This window comes from Centrocercus urophasianus, unplaced genomic scaffold (genome assembly GCF_019232065.1).
Source record: "Centrocercus urophasianus isolate 14NV4802_14NV808 unplaced genomic scaffold, USGS_Curo_1.0 seq_62, whole genome shotgun sequence".
Taxonomy (NCBI): domain Eukaryota; kingdom Metazoa; phylum Chordata; class Aves; order Galliformes; family Phasianidae; genus Centrocercus; species Centrocercus urophasianus.
Genome location: NW_024885222.1, coordinates 293896 through 309982, shown reverse-complemented (window position 1 = coordinate 309982; position 16087 = coordinate 293896). Strand labels below are relative to the sequence as shown.

The 16087-nt window shown below is 58.7% G+C and overlaps 1 protein-coding gene across 3 annotated transcripts; it reads right to left on the bottom strand.

Moving 5' to 3' along the window:
- Positions 1 to 1370: 1370 nt before the first annotated feature.
- Positions 1371 to 15987, bottom strand: STAT3 (signal transducer and activator of transcription 3). Of its 3 annotated transcripts, XM_042836594.1 has the most exons (24): positions 15968 to 15987; positions 11050 to 11196; positions 10434 to 10578; positions 10196 to 10294; positions 9811 to 9906; positions 9634 to 9715; positions 9118 to 9212; positions 8763 to 8914; positions 8164 to 8322; positions 7964 to 8056; positions 7215 to 7274; positions 6944 to 6973; positions 6721 to 6814; positions 6591 to 6638; positions 6249 to 6332; positions 5777 to 5875; positions 5473 to 5608; positions 5262 to 5314; positions 5080 to 5174; positions 4649 to 4788; positions 4062 to 4277; positions 3796 to 3838; positions 3401 to 3513; positions 1371 to 3302 (listed from the first exon to the last, which is right to left on the bottom strand). In XM_042836594.1, the coding sequence occupies exons 2-24, from the start codon at positions 11175 to 11177 to the stop codon at positions 3247 to 3249; spliced, it is 2316 nt and encodes a 771-aa protein (XP_042692528.1). In that variant the 5' UTR covers positions 11178 to 11196; positions 15968 to 15987; the 3' UTR covers positions 1371 to 3246. The 3 variants fall into 3 exon arrangements, with proteins under 3 accessions (XP_042692528.1, XP_042692525.1, XP_042692527.1); XM_042836591.1 differs by lacking the exon at positions 15968 to 15987 and having other exon boundaries at positions 4065 to 4277; XM_042836593.1 differs by lacking the exons at positions 1371 to 3302; positions 3401 to 3513; positions 15968 to 15987 and having other exon boundaries at positions 3792 to 3838.
- Between the last annotated feature and the right edge of the window lie 100 nt (positions 15988 to 16087).

Genomic DNA, 16087 nt, shown 5'->3' with positions numbered 1-16087 from the left:
ACCCAAGTTACTCAAGGGACCGGGCCCTCCGGCTAAACAAGCACAGAGCAGGTTCAGGCAGGGATGCAGCAGGGCATGTGGGCACACGGAGATAAGAAACCACTTATCTGCAGGAGTGTGGGAAGGGACGGCCCGTTCCTGACACCCAACGGTTGTGGCAACCTCAGGGTTTGCATATCAGGGAGAAAACTCCTTCTTTTGGGGTTTTCCACCCTCTCCTGCAGCTGAGAACCATCGGGGAGGGAACAGGGCTGGGCCCTGGGGGGCTGCACGAGCTTCGGGGTGGAACCTGGGGCTCCATCCCACCAAAGCCCAGAGCTGCACAATGAAGCACGGGTGGGGGTTCTCAGGGAACAGTGCCCACCTCAGCAACGAGCTGAGAGCAGAGCAGGGAGCACACAGGCAATAAGGGCAGCTCCAGCGTCTTGAAGGAGCCCAGAGGGGATTGGGGGATTTACTGAGCACGGCCTGCATGAAAAATCCCCTGCTAATCCTCACGGAGCAGTAATCTCTCCCTCTGGGCCTCGCCTGAGACCAAACTCCACATTCATTCTGCTGCTGCATCCAGCTCTGCTTCACCAAGGGCCACAGGTGGTGGGAATACAAGTGCTGGCTCATCTGTCATTGTCTGTCTGCTCCAGGCACCTGGAGGCACCACCATCTCCAGGTCCTCAGCCCTGGTCCCACAGTCTGGACCCCATACTGGATTAGAGACCGGGCTGATGGGGCAGGGCAGCTGCTCCCCCGCACCGGGTCATAAAGGTCCAAGCAAAACCTTAAGCAGGTCTCAGAAGGGAGAGCAGGGGGCTGCAAGTAGGCTCAGGGCCCTGGAGGCACGGCGGGCTCCAACTGCGGTGGGTGTCTTCCCATCCTGCTCCCGCAGTGCTCAGCCCCAGTCCCGCAAAGCCCGAGGAGCCGCAACGACGCCGTGCTGGGGCTGCAGCCCGCGCCGCATTCGGTGCAGCAGCACTCGCTGCCGGCTCCAGCACATCCCCACGAGAGGGCAGGGCAGGGCCGTGCCGCAGCCCCGCACAGCCCCGCGGCAGCCACCCCTGCGGGCACAGAGGCGCAGTGGGGGCCGCCCCCTCTGCCCCGAGCTCCCCCCCTTCGGAGAGCAGCAGCCATCCTGGGATGCCGCCCAAGCGCCCTGCCGAAGCGCAGGCTGGTGGCTGTCACCTCACCCCAGCACGCAGCCCCGAGGGTCCCCAGCGCTGCCTCCCACGCTGGCACCCGAGGTTTCCTTGACGCAAGCAGAGCGGAGCCAGGCGCCGCTTTTGCCCCGCGCTCACAGCTGCCCACGCGAACCACAAAGCGTGGCGCCCACAGAGGGTCGGGGCCCAGAGCTGAGGGAGAGGCATGGCAGACAGGGCTGCTTCAGAGCCTTTATTTTGGAGAAAGTCAAAGCCTGTAGATACAGCAATAAAATATACAAAAAATTAAAAATCTTTACAGTATTGAATGTGGCCCAGGGGCTCCATTGACGGCAGCGACACGCCAGCACAGGGACAAGCAACAGGCCTTATTTCCTCTGAGCACCGACTGACTGCAAAGGGCCTCTGTGTCCCGTGCCCACGGGCAGCCCCGCGGCCCCCCCTGCCCTCACACCGTGCCCAGCGCTGCCCAGGGGCCGCAGCCCCCTCCCCACAGTGAGGGGGCACAGGTGGATGCTGTTCTTGGCCCTGCCGCAGCTTCCTGCACAGCTGATGGACTCGGAGCAACGCTGTGCACAGGCGCAGGAGGGCCGTCTGTGCATCCCAGCGTCATTTCTGGGTAGAAAATCTGGAGCCACACACTGAAGATGCTGGACAGGGTCCCTCCTGCACTGCAGCATTGCCACGGGAACAAACAGAGCATCTGCAGCCAGAGCGCCAACCCCATCACAGCCCTGTGCTGCTGCCCACAAGTTCCTCGGCTGTTACCCACCGCTGCCGTGTCCCACAGCCCTGCTGTGCTGCTCCTCCCCCCCCCCTTCCTGCACGGGGCATCGTGCTGCTCTGGGGAAGCACACGACCCTCACACTGCCCCTCCCTCCCATCTTTGCTCAGGGACAGAACCAACGCCCACACCTCAGAAGGACAGGAGGGCTCCCTACACTTCAGTAAATACAGAACCACCATCAGCCAGCACAGCTCCCAACTTCCCCTGACCTCCAGCGCAAGGAGCCTTACTGCCTGCTACACCAACACCCATGGCTGCTGCCCCCAGCAGATTCCTCTCCTTTGCCCATCCTTTCTTCAACCCTTGCCACCTCCTAACTTAACAGTGACAGCCAACCTCCAAAGTGCCACACAAAGCCCCTGAGAAGCTGCAAACCCACTGCCTGGGACATCATACGCTGTGCCTGAGAGCCCAGTCACCCACTGCAGGGCACATTGCACAGCAGCAGCCCCTGCCCCCCTATCTGAAAGGTCTCACTCTGCACAGGGAAAGCAGTTGTGCTCCTGTCATGAATCTGGCCAAGGGGCCAGCCAGGGGTAAGAGCAGCCTCCTGGTCCTAAGGACCAAAAATGCAGATGCTGTGTGTTCACAAGCACACAGTGCTGCTAAGATGCCTCCCTGCCCTTCCCCAGGGCCCTGCAGCACAGGGAAAGCAGCGCTGCCCAGGGCTGCTGGATCTGGCCCTGCCTCTGCCCACAGCAGGAAGGCAGCAGTAAGCACTGAAACTCCCTGCTCCTGGCAGAACACAGCAAAGCCCTCCACATCAGCCTTGGGCTCCTCCACCCTGCAGCACAGAGCCACTCGCTGCCCCTCTGGGCCACAAGTGGGGCGAAGGGAGAACAGAGACGAGATCCCTCTGCAGGTTCTGAGAGCTGCTGGGCAGCTGCTGCACAGCACAGCAGGTCACCCGAAGGAGACTGGGTCCGGCTGATGCCCTCTCAGATCCAAACTCATGGGACTGTGGGCTTCCAGACACTGGCAGTCAAGAAAGCAGCTTTCAACAGCAGGCAGCACGGTAGGGGCTGCAGAAGCATTTGTAAAAAGTGAGGCTGCAATCGGAGGCTAATAGGCACTTGAATGAGCAAAACAATAATAAAAAACCGTTATGGAAGGAAATAGAAGAAGGTTCAACCCCTTTCTCCCAAAGGGGCAAACAGGACCGCTGCAGCGAGGCGTCTGTTTGGTTGGGTAAAACAAGGAATCAGTGGCAAGGATCACAGCCCCAGCTCCTCCCGAGAAAAGGCCCCGAGCAAATGAGACTGAAACGATTCGGAGCCACGCAGGTCCTGCAGGCGCCAGCACAGCGCGTCACATGGGCGAAGCAGCGCACTCCTGGGTCAGCTCCATGTCGAAGGTCAGCGACTCTGCGCGAAACCAGGCAGGAGTTACGGGGCTGCACCCTGACCCCTGAGCTCCTGCTGTCACCAGGACACCCTCAGGCACTGGGTGCCACCAGACTCACCAAACTGCCCTCCTGCGTTGGCCTCTGCTCCCTCGCTACTGTTGCCAAACTGCATCAGTGAGTCCAGAGTGCGTGGGGACATGGGCAGGTCAATGGTATTGCTGAAGGAGGTGCTGTCAGGAGGGAAAAGCATCAGGGCCTGGACAGAGCAGACACCTCCTGCCCCTCCAGCGGGCCCCAGGGCACAGTGCAGCCAGCTGGGAGCTCTCTGGAAGGCAGAGGGGCCCTGGAGGGGAGAGCAGCCCAGCAGCGCGGGCAGCACACTGCCACCTGGCTCAGCTCCACTGCAGTGCCCCCCTGAGCAGACGAGGAGCCTCATGGCACCCAAAGCAGTGGTGGTAAGGCTGAGCACGTGAACGTTCCCTGAGCTCACAGATACCTCCAGGAACACTTACGGGGTGACACAGATGAACTTTGTCTTCAGATATGGAGCAGCACCTGAATGAGAGAGCAGCCTGGTCACCAGCTGCAGGAGGAGGAGCCCCGCTCCCTTCCTCACAGCCCTGCAGACAGCCCTCGTGCCCTGCTCGCACCCACAGGGTCCCCAGGCCATCCTACGACCAACACGGGATCCCCTGATGGATGCAGTTTTCCACCAGGCTGCTGTTCCTGCAGCTGCTCCACAGGCAGGAGCTGCGCTGGGACGCAGAAAATCAACGACTACCTGAGTCAGTAGCTTCTGAGTGTTCCTGGCTCTCAGAGCGGCAGTACTTCCCAAATGCCTCCTCTTTTGGGATGTCCGGGTACAGATACACCAGGGGAGACACCAGAATGTTGGTGGCATCCATGATTTTGTAGCCCATGATGATTTCCGCAAACGACATGCTGTTCAGCTGCTGTTTGGTGTAAGGTTCCACAGACTGGATCTGAGTCTTTCCTGCATGAGACTGTTTTAGACACAGGGCAAGACACCTGCAGCCCTAGGGCAAAGGCATGGACTTTTCTCCAGCTCCCCAGGGGCGGCACAGATGGGACAGAGTCGCCTAGGGCTGTGCTCAACCTCACGAGGCACCCAGCAGAGCACGTGGCAGGACAGACCTGCTTCAGTGCACACGGATGGGGGCACTCAGGACGCAGGGACCAGCAGAAGGTGCCTGGGCTCAAAGATTTAACCAGGGACAGGGGCCATCGTGACGAGCACAAATGTCTCATCAGGGGGATGAAGCCATGGTCCAAATCCCACCTTGAAGCCAGAAAGGCTGGCTGAATAAGACAGCACACCCAGGGCAGTGGTGGAGAGCAACGTACCGCTGATGTCCTTCTCCACCCACGTGAAGGTGATGCCACCCTCCTTGCTGCTCTCGCTGAAGCGCAGCAGGAAGGTTCCTGGAGGCTTGGTGCTCAGGATGGCTCGCTCCCGCTCCTTGCTGATGAACCCCATGATGTACCTGGGTGCAGGGAGCAAGGCTGGGTCAAGACATGGGGGCAGGTACTCCAGAGCAGGAATCCTGCCACTTCTCTGTACGCTGACAGGCAGCAGCAGGACCTGGGCTGGCCACCGCAAAGCCACCAATGTTTTGGGGATTGTCTGGGGAGCCTCAGGTGTTTCCAGTTTGAACCAACAGGGCCTGGACAGAAAAGCATTCCAGGAGAGCTAGGTAGTGCAGGGACAAGGTACTGCCTCCATCAGGACAGGACTCGTGGGTCCCCAACCAAAGCTGACAATAGCTGAGACTCACCCTTCATTCCAGAGCGCCAGGATATATTTCTTCACCAAGTCAATTATGTTGTCCAGCCAGACCCAAAAGGAGAAGCCTTTGCCAGCCATGTTCTCCTGAGGAAGAGAGCAGAGGGGCTGTGAATATGACTAGAGTGGAGAACAGCCAAGGGGAGGCACTCGGGTGAAGAGAAGGAATTATACCTTGCAGAACTTGGCCCAGGTGATCTGACAGCCAGAGTAGTTCACACCTGGCCCTGACAGAGAACAGGACTGTCAACATGTGCCTATGGCTGCTCCTCCAAAGAGTTTTCAGGGAGCAACACCAAAAAGGACAGCTTCCTTCCCAAATCTAACTGCTCGTGGGGAGCTGCCACGAGTGGCAGGGATAGACAGGACACCGATGCTGAGTTACCTAGAAGTTTTTCTGCCAGGGTTGTCAGCTGCTCGATGCTGAGACCACGCTTTGTGGTGGAGGAGAACTGCCAGCTCAGCACCTCTGCCACCTGGTCCCACGTCCCAATGGGTGGCTTGGTGAAGAAGTTCACGTTCTGTACAAGAGAGAACACAGCTCTGAGCAGAAAAAGGGACAGAAGCAAGGCCAGGTCCTGTTCCAGCCCTGCTGATGGGCCTGAGCGAGCCTCTGCCTCGCTGCCAGGATACCTGACCCAAGAAAAGCATCACTCTTTCACCAGCCACCCCCTGGATCCAGCTCCTACCTTGGGGTTGTTGGTCAGCATGTTGTACCACAGGATGGATGCCCAGGCATTAGGCATCTGGCAGATGTTTGAGATGACAACCACAGGCAGCGAGTGGGTCTGCAAAGATAGGACACGACTGAAGTCTGAGACTCGTCACCAAATCCTGCACTGCCCCACAGGACAGCAGCCCCCAGCTGTCAGGAAGGTCTCCCCCTCCATTCTCTGCGTCATGAAGGCCCTAGGAAGGGTGCAGCCACACAGCAATGGCTGATACCACATCTAGCCAAAGCCTCCCCCACCCTGCAGCACACTCCACTGCAACCCACAACCTGAGCTTCATGCTCCCTCCCAGTGAGCTCCCCAGCATAGAAAGGCAGACACAACCAGCACAGAGCAGGATGCAACTCAGGCAGGGCGACGCACAGCAGATCTGCCTCCCAGAGCTGCTCCTCTGCAGCAAGGCACAGCCCACAGCAGCACCCCTGCTCACCTCCAGATCGATCTTCAGCCCCTGGTGGTACACCTCAGTCTCAAAGGTGATGAGATGCAGCTCCTCAGTCACAATCAGCGAGGCCTGGGGGTGGAACAGAACACAGTGAGCCCACAGCAGACATCTGCCTTCAGCCTGACACAGCACTCTCAGACTCGGGCAGGGAGAGCTGAGCTGGCAGCTGCCACGTGTCAGAGGTGCCACAGCCAGCCCTGTGAGAGCAATTCCTGCTTCCCCTGTGACTCAGCTGCCTGGTGGGGAATGGGACACGGACTGCTACGGCTGCCCTGAGCACAGCTGCCAGTAAGGGGCTCTCCCAGCCAGGGTCCCCTCCCCACTCACATCGCAGTTGGCTCTGCCTCCATTACCGCACCGCTGCTCCCGCAGGGTCTGCAAAGGGAAGGAACAGGCTACAGCAACAGCACCACGTCACACCGCCAGCAGGAACAGCCTGAGGCCCCGTGGCACCTACCAGGTGCTTGAACTCTGCTGAGAGGCTGCCGTTATTTGACTCCTCCATGTTCATGACCTTGGTGTTTGTCCCCAGGATGTTAAACTTCCGGGACCTAAGAAGAGAAAAGATACAGCACGGCGGATGGCCTCTCGAAGCAAATGCGTAGTAGAACATTTGCCAACATTAAAAGCAGAAGTGAAAGAAAAAAAAAGGAAAGAAAAAAAGAAACCATTGCACTTACCCCCGAAGTGCTGCAACATCACCAGAGTCCCTGAGAAAGGAAAGAGAAAAAACAGTCACGGCCATGGCTGCGTGAGTGGGGTTTGCATCAAGTCCCACGAGGCCCTCCAGCCTATGAATGAATCCTGGGTGCCCAGCAGCACCCTATACTCTCTCCTTTAAGGTCACACTGGCCCCCAGTGCATGGATGCAGCCCCACTCAGGGGCAGCAGGAGCAAGTCTGACTGCAGTAACCACACACAGCACCTCCAGGATCAGAGCACAGGACTCACTTGTCAATGCAGACTTTGATTTTCAGCTGATAGTTCAGCTCCGGAAACTTCACCAACAATCTGGAAAGAGTCAGCAGACAGACTGTCAGCACCAGCATCACAACACGTGAACAACTGGAGATAAACACAGCACAGAAGAGCTGGATGCACAGCAGTGCTGCACGCATCCCACAGCAGGCAGCATCATTCACCCCAACAAGCCCACCAGGACACAGCACAACCCAACTCCTTCGGCACGCAGCACACTGCCATGAACCTATGGTTCTCCCAAGCCCCATAAGGAGTTTATTTTGGCCACTGACTGCCCACTCCAGGCAGACTGCTCTAAACCACCTGCGTTTCTTCTGCCAAGGAAGCAACTGGGGCACAGCTGTGAGATGGTAATGAAGCTGTAGGCAGAGCCTTGTGTCAGAGCAGCAATTTCTGCAGAAGCTGGTGAAGAACACAGGCCAGACGACAGGCTTCTGGCAGGGACACACTGACACTTCCTGTCGCCTGCCCCCACAGTGGGATTTACCAGAACCCCAGCTGTCTCCAGGAATACAATAGAGCCCCAGCCAACAATCACCATCCCCACACTGAGTCACCCAGGCTACACTCCAGCAGGGAGCCATTCCTTCCCAGCAGCAGCACTCCCCAGGCAAACTGAAGGCTGCATCTGAACCAGCACCTCCTGGGAGACAGATGCTGCATTCACCCTGCACGGCTTCCTTCCCTGCACAGAGGAATCGCAGGGGCCAGCGACCCACCTGACTTTGGTGGTGAACTGCACACCGGTTTTGATGACCAGAGGCCGGTCAGGATGCATGGGCATGCAGGGCTGCCTCTCCACCACAAACGCACTGTAGAAGATAAAAGAAATGCAGTCAAACCTCAGCCCCATCCCAGCACACAGCGCTCACCCCTTCACTGCCTGTAACCAAGGAACAGCCCACAGCTCCCTCGGCACCTTTTCATCAGGTTCCTGAACAGCTCCACGATCCGCTCCTCCAGCATTGGCCGGTGTTGGACAATTGGGTCGCCCTTGTAGGACACCTTCTGCTGCAGCTCTTCCAGTTTCTTGATCTGCTGCCGGGTCTGGAGCTGTGATTCAGCAAGAGAGGTTATCCTAGGGAGTAGGAAGAACCAGCATTAGCTCTGGCTGCCAAGTCCTGCACAGCCCCAGCCCACAGAGCCCTCCTCCTCCCCTCACTTCTGCAAGAGAGGACAATCGCTGTACCAAACCAGTAGAGAACAGAATATGCCCACAGCTCAGCACATTTTTCTAGGCCACACACTATGAAAGAAACCTGTGTGAACCAAAGTTCTGCAGTCGTACCAACCAAGAGCTCAGGAACAGCCACGCAAGCCATCAACCTTACAATCTCACAAACCTCGAGCTAACAAATCCAGCATTATTGTCCACTACCAAGCATAAGCGTGGCTACCAGATTACATTTACAACTGCAGGCATCAGTGGCCATTTTGCAAGGATGTGACCAAAGGCAGAGAACTCCTTTCTGCTGCAGGTGTTTGATTGCTGCCTCTCCAGGGATCGATGAGTCTTACCAGTTCTCGAGCCGGTCTAAGCAGATATTTGGTGGGCCACCAATGCAGGCAATTTGTTGCCGTCTCTTCCAGTCTGCCAGCTCCTCATCTGCCAGCATCTTCTGCACATACTCCATGGCTGACAGCAGTCCTGCCAGCTCGCTCACAATACCCTGCCAAAGCAGAAAGCAGGGCCTTCAGCACTCTGACACCCTCCAAGACCCGAAGTCCTACGTTCACAAGAAATGGAGCTGCCCACTGCTGTACTGCCAGTGCTACTCTCCTAATTCTACCCACACGGGACTCAAACCCGTACCGCAGAATAAGAGCACACCGACACCCCGGAGGGACCTGGGAGGCCAGCAGCACCACGTACCCTTCGCATCTGGTCCAGCGCTGTGAGCATCTGCTCCAGCTGCTGCATCTTCTGACGCGTCACCGACTGATTGTTTCCATTCAGGTCCTGCATGTCTGTGTGGAGGACACAAGGCTTCAGCCAAACAAATGTACCTCCTACCCTCCCAAACATCACACTGGAGACAGCACAGCTGACTAGAAAGGAGCAAGAAATTCTAGAAAGCCATCAGCAGTTAAGCAGTGATCTCACACAGCCTCTGCCAGCACTGCCTCCAAGCACCTTTCTGGCATTTCTGCATACACAGCAGCCCTATCACCTTCTCCTTTCACAGGCAAAGCTCTGGTTCAGCTCCCTGCAGGCCCTGTCAGCCTGTTTTTTGTTTCTGTCACTTTCTACAATTGCCATGCAAATGCCCTAAGACTAACCCACCCTTCAGGCTTGAAGAGGAGGACTGAGAGGACTGAAAAACGCCCTCCAGCATGCTTCCTTGCAGGAACGCACTTTGGCTTGCCAGATGTTAATGAACTTCATTACCTCCCTGGCTTTTCAAAGTCTTGTAGTTAAAATCAAAGTCATCCTGGAGATTTTCCACCACTTTCATCTTCTGCTCCAGATCCTGCAAGGCAAGAGATGGAATTTGTTCAAAGTACAACATCACCACAGTGCTCCTAGAAGTACCAGGGGAAGAAGGTGCCCGGGCAGCACACTTACCTGCACTCTCTTCCTTACATCCTGCAGATGCTGCTCCAGCATCTGCTGCTTTTCTGTCACTACAGCTGCTGTTGGATGCGTCGCCTGTCCCCCTTGCTGTAGAAGGGACAAGAGCAGCATTAGAACAGGGCTGCAACTCTGGGACAGTCCCTTCCCAGCCTCAGAAGGTTCTGCATAAGGAGTCTTAAACCCTTTACTAAGCAACAACAGAAAACCTCAGCACAGAGCACTGATGCACCCTAGAGAGCTGAGGGTCAGCTGCCCTTCACTGCAGTTTGACCACCCCTGAAAGAGACATGCAGGAAGCTTCAGACCAGAGCTTCCTGACGGCACCAATTACTGCGCAGAGCTGCTGGGTGGGCAGAGAGACGCCTGGGTCACCTACCTGGGCTGCGGTGGCAGCTGTCTGGAGGAGCCGTGACTCTTCCCACAGGCAGCGAGCCACGATGCGGGCTATTTCCATCGGCTTCTCCAAGTATCTGCTCTGTAAAACAGTGAGGGCCTCAGAGTTAGCCTTCAAACTGTAACTGCTGGGATCTCTGCATGCTTTAGGGCTGTGGTCTGTGAGCCGTGACAAGGAGGCCACTGCTCTTTGGAAACAGAACGGTCGCCTCCCGCCTCACCTGCAGGAACTGCTTGATGCGCCGCAGGTTGTGCTGGTACAGGACGTTGGACTCCTGCAGGAAGCGGCTGTACTGCTGGTCGATCTCCCCCAGCAGGTTGTGGAACACCAGCGTGGCGTGCGACTCCTTGTTAGCAGCGTATGCCCTGCACGAGGAGGGCAGAGTCCTTAGGCCCAGCCCAGGGGAGGCACGGCGCTGCGGGGAGGGCGGCTCCGCACATCACCCACTGCCCCACACGCAGTCCAGCATCCCACCGACCCCTAAGCTACACCAGGATGCAGCCACAGCAGGCCCTGCTCCCGCAAGGGCAGGGAGACAGAGGTGTCTCAGACACCGGAAGACAGCACACAGGAGCACCTCAATTTCAACCTTGCTTAGAACAGAGGTCGACATAAACCCTGACGACCTCTGCTGTGTATTTCCCCCTCTCTCCTAGTCTGAGGTCTGACACCAAACACACAGACTCCCACTCCATCTCACACTGCACGCATCTCGAGGAGGAAGAGAGGCCCCGGCACTCAGAGAAGCTGGCACAGTCCCTCCAGAGCTGCCTGGCATTACCCCCAGCTGGGGGTCCAAAGCACAGTCCATTTGCCAGAGCTTGGCAGCGCCTTACCAGTCCTGGCTCTCAATCCACGGAGCCAGGAACTGCCGCAGCTCCATGGGGAAGCTGTCGCTGTAAAGCTGGTGGAGCTGCTCCAGGTACCGCGTGTCGAGCTGCTGCAGCTGGTTCCACTGCGCCATCCTGGCCGGCTCCGGAACCCTGTGGGGACAGGCAGGTCAGCACGGTGCCCCTGGACCCTCCTGCACAACCCACGGCTTGGCTCAGGCTGACCCCAGGAAGGGGAACGGGGCAGGTCTACAAGGCAGCAGCGTGCTGAGCTGTGCCCACAGGGCTGAGCTCTGCACTGAACTGGCACGAGGGCTGTGCCTGCCCTCACCACCTGGTGCCCAGCATGCAGCACGGCTCCAACAGCCAACTCCAATTCTCCTGCGCTGACGATCCAGAGGCAAGACGACGTGCATCTGTTTCAGCGAGGAACACAGTGCAACGCAGCCACTTGCTATGGGAGATGCACTCCCCTCCATTCTGAGCACCAGAAAGGTTTTCTGCTTACCCCACCTGATGAGGTCTGACACTGGTAGGGCTCAGGCTCTGCTCACAGCCACCACTGCCTGCTGTGACAAACAGGTCACCAGCAGCACAGCTCTCGCTGCGACACGACCAGCCTCCCTGCAGCCCCCAGTCTGCTATGAGCCCTGGGACGATGCTGATCTCCAGCTCCCAGCCAAGCTGCAGCGAGGAAAGCCTCCTGCAAGAAGTGGCTGCCAGCTCCCAGCTCAGCACTGGAACCTGTGCTGAGAGGAGGTGGAACCATAAACCCAAAGCACACTGCCACTGAGGGGCTAAAGGGCACGAGTTGGTGCAGCTTGCAGGGCAGGAGGGAAAAGCAGTGCTCACACCACAGCGTTTGCACAGGAGCCTGCCCTCTCCTCAGGGGCCCTGCAGCAAACATGGTGGGCAGCAGACTGGCCAGCAAGCACCCATCAGGGCTCCAGGCTGGAAATCTACCCGCACGCAAGAGCAGGGCAAGTTCCACTGCACTGCCCCAGCTGGGAGCTGAGAACGCCTGCATCCTGACTCATCCTCCTTTCAGAGTTAATCCAAAACATCTGAGAGCAGAGCAGAGAGCCTGGCTGCTGAGCTCCGGCCTCTCCCATTCCTGTGCAGGATCTCAGGGCCATCCAAACCCACAGAACTGTTAGACACAAGCACAAAGCCTCGCTTTCCTTGGGAAAAAACATTTCCCAAGCACCCGGCTTTGGCTAAACTTTCTCCTAGAGAGGCACCATTTCCCAAAGCCTTCCTACCTTTGTGCCAGGGGGAAGAGGAAGAGGCTTGGGCACGCAGGTCGCAGCAACAAGGCCGGGGCTTTGATCTGCTGCCAGTCCCTTCCGCACGCCCTGCAGTCAGCCCTGCGCCTGCTCCCGAGGGCAGGGAAGGAGCTGCAGAGCTTACAGTAAGTGCGGAAGGCGGAGACTGCCAGGAAGCAACAGAAACGAGGAAGGAGCAATTTGCAAGTGAGCGGCATCAATAGAAATCAAACTCAGCTTAACGAGGGGACAGCAAGCTGTGCAGGAAGCACAGGCACAGAGAACCACTGAGCCTCAGCACGGGCTCACTTCCCCCAGAAAGCGGTTTGATTTTTGCAGACAGCCCCAAGCGACACGTCAGCAGGGCCGCGGGGCTGGCACGTGGCTGACAGCAGAGCCGTCCCACAGGCAGCCCTGGTGGGCGCCAGCCGAGATGGGGGCAGCGGGGCTGGGAGCAGCGCCCACCCCTGAGCTGCCGGGGGTCGGTGGGTGTGGGAGGAAGCCGGCGCCGCTCCCTGAGGCTGCTCCATTTGGCCCCCTTCTGTACAGCAGAGCCCACGGGCTCCTGGATGGGTTGGGAACAGAGAAGCACAACAGAGAGCAAGGGACACCAGAGCCGCGACTGCTGCTGCCCAGCCACAGCCCTGAGCCCAGGTGCCCCAGAGCGGCTGCTCAGCACAAACAGCCAGGCTCAGCCAGCAGCTCTCCCTGATTTCTGCCACCCGACATTTCCAGCATGAGTGAACACTGTGCTTTTCTGGTGTTTGTTGTATGGGACCCTTCCTCTATTTTTGTGGATAGTTTTTCTTAGGGGAGAAAAAGGGGAATCGGCCACGAGATGTGCAGAGACGACAGACGTCGGCACCTGACAAGGAGTTAAGCTGCTTTTTAGAGCCTCACGGCATCGCGCAGCCCAGATGACAGCAGCAGCATCCACAGGACATTAACCTTGAACCACAGCCTCTGGTGCAATCTCTAGAGAAGACCACGTGAACAAAGCCTGGCATTAACAGAGCAATAGGTGAAAGGGAGGAGGAGAAACAGGAGCCTGTGAAGGAGCAGACACTCCGCCAGACTCGAGGGAAGACCAGACTCTGTTTGCCACCTGCGTGACCCCAGGACTTCTCCTTTTTGCACCTCTGCCCCCCGACAGCCTGGTTCCTTTGCTGCTCACCAGGCACAGCACGAAGGTCTCTGCTCTGCAGTGGGCTCAGCTCCTCACTGGCTGCCCGTCCGGCTGCAGCAGCACTCACAGGCACTCGCACTGCTTTTAGCTGGGTGCTATAGAGGCTGCCGGCACAGTGTGAACGATGAGGTGCTGCCTCTGAGGGCGAGGGGGAAATGAAGCAACAAATGCACAGCCAAGAGCTCTGCTGCAACAGCTGATGAGGCTGCCAACCCACCAGCACCACAGGAGGATGTGGAAAGGCAGGGAACGTCTGGGAGCAGCAAGGAGTCGGGAAGCAGCCAGAAGGAGAAGAGGATTTTCCTCCTTCAGTGCAGCACTAGAGCCCAGCCCTCCCAGTGCTCTGTTTGTGAGGAAAAGGGGCCCTGTGACCCCCCTGACCACCAGCCACCTGCATTATGAAAGCCTCCACACTGTCAGCCCAAAATCCCACACGGATCCCTCCGCAGCCCATCCTGCTGTGGGGAAGTTCCCTGGAGCAAGTTTAAAAAGCCTGAGGGCTGAACCCTTCCAACTCTGACAGGTTTGCTGCCTCTGCGGTTTGCCTCTTCTCACTGCTGAAGCAGAGCCAAAGAGCAACTGACGTGACCAGGGCTGAGCACAGCATGACGCAAGCGCTGAGGTAAACAAGCTGTACAGAGCTCAGAGAAGAGCAGCTAAAAGTAGCCCCGGAGTTAAAGTTCATCTTTCTTTAGCTTCCCTGCAAGGACAGAGCACGAGAGCTTGAGCTGGGCAGCGTCACCGCAGCTCCACGCACTCCAACAGCCACGCTGAGCAGCGCTGCTGTCGATGGGAAACAGCCCCACGATGGCCTTCGTGTCTGGGTTGTACCTGAGTGCATCTCCCCATGCCACAACTTCAAGGGGCTTCACCAACAGCAGCGATTTTCCAAGGAAGGGTGAGCAGAGGGGAAACACTGGAGAGACCCCTGAGAACACCATGTCCCCCCCTGGAAGGGGCTCAGTGCCCACAGTGCAGCACTGCTGCGATAACAGCAATCCCCAGCACATTCCGGCCCCTGGCACTGATCTGCCCACCTGTGCTCCAGCTCTCAAAGGAACAAAGCAGCTGCTCCAATACCCAGGGCAGAGGCACTGCCCAGCACCCCCCCAGGCCCACACAGCCAGCAGCAGGCTGATTAAAAAGCTGTTCTACCAGAAAGCTGTTAATTGTGCTGGACAGACACAAGAATTGTGAGGCGGCTATTTAGAGAAGTTGGCTCTGCTCCTCTGGAGTGCATTCGAAGACAGCCCTGGAGATAGAAAAATGAAGAGGTAATGGAGAGATGTGAGGAAGGAAAGAAAGGTGATGGTGTCAGGCAGGGAGGCTCTGGGCATCCTCACAGCACAGATCTCTCCAGGCAAATCACATTGCAGCCAGCAGCTCCCAGGGCAGCTTGGCACCTTGTGGCTTCACCCAACACACAGCACCCACTGCACACTCACAGCCATGGCTGAGGCAGGCAGTGCCCGGTGCAAACAGCAGCCTTCTGCCAGCACGGCACCAGCAGCTCTGGCATATTGCTGGGAAGCAGAACAGCCTCCTGTAGAGACGGTCTGCAACAGTGACCAGGCACAGAAAGCTCTCAGCCAGCTGCTCTGATGTGCAACCCCAAGCAGCAGCCATGGCCTGTGGACGTAGAAGGGCTCTTCCAGCGCCTGAGCCCTTGTCACACAGCCAGGGCCTCCGTGTGCCCTCTGGCAGGCAGCGTGTGGCAGCGCTGCGCTGCACTCCTACACATCAGGAGCACAGGGCTCTGCCCCACAGCCTCGGGGTCAAGCACCAAACCTAAGCCGTGTCCCAGGAAAAGGTCCCGGCAGGGCAGCGCTGTGCAGCGACAGACACAGAGGGATAAAGCCGCAGCGCTGCGCTCTCAGCTCCTTCAGCTTCGGCCCGCAGCCCGGGTCTGAGGCACCCCGCCAGGGTCGGTCACTGCAGCAGCGTGCGGCCGCGCATCGCCCAGCCCAGATCAGTGCTGGGGCTCCCCAGCTCCGCGAACCTCTCCGGGGAGCCCTCATCACAGCTCGGCCCCGCGGCGCACGGCTCTGCTGGGCTTCCCAGCAGCACCAGCACAGAGCTGCCCTCCGCTCGGGACAGGGCGGGAGGTTCGAGAGGAATCCGCTCAGAGCTCCCCGTACCGAGGGAAGGACACAACTCCGCCTGCAGCTGAGGGAGAGGAGCGTTACCCGAATTACCTCCAGCGACAGCTCACCCGGCCCGCAGCTGCGCCCATACCGTGGCAGCGCGGGGGGCCACGGGCCAGAGCTCCGCGAGGACTCCCAGGGCACCGCCGGCAGCAGAGCAGCACGGAGCACCTGGCGTCCGCGCGTAGCTGCGCGGACCGCCCCGGAGTGAGGCCCAGCGCGCCCCGAGGCGAGGCCCGGCCCGGCCCCGCTGCCCCCCGTTCCTCCCGGTCCCAGCCCCTCGCTCTCCGTGCCCCTCGGTCCCCCCGCTTCCCCCGAGGTGCGCTCACCGGCGGTCCCGGGCGGGGCGGGGCGGGGCGGCGGCTCCCGGTGCCGCTGACGAACGCACTCCGGTCGCTGCCCGACTGCGGCGCCCGCAGCCCCGGCCCCGCTCCCTCGCGCGTCACGCG

Coding starts and splice junctions, on each gene's coding strand:
- STAT3 (XM_042836594.1), bottom strand. CDS start 11,177: ATGGCGCAGTGGAACCAGCTGCAGCAGCTCGACACGCGGTACCTGGAG. Junction 6,639..6,720: donor CAGCAGAGTTCAAGCACCTG/GTAGGTGCCACG, acceptor TTCCCTTTGCAG/ACCCTGCGGGAGCAGCGGTG. Junction 3,303..3,400: donor CAACGCAGGAGGGCAGTTTG/GTGAGTCTGGTG, acceptor GGTTTCGCGCAG/AGTCGCTGACCTTCGACATG.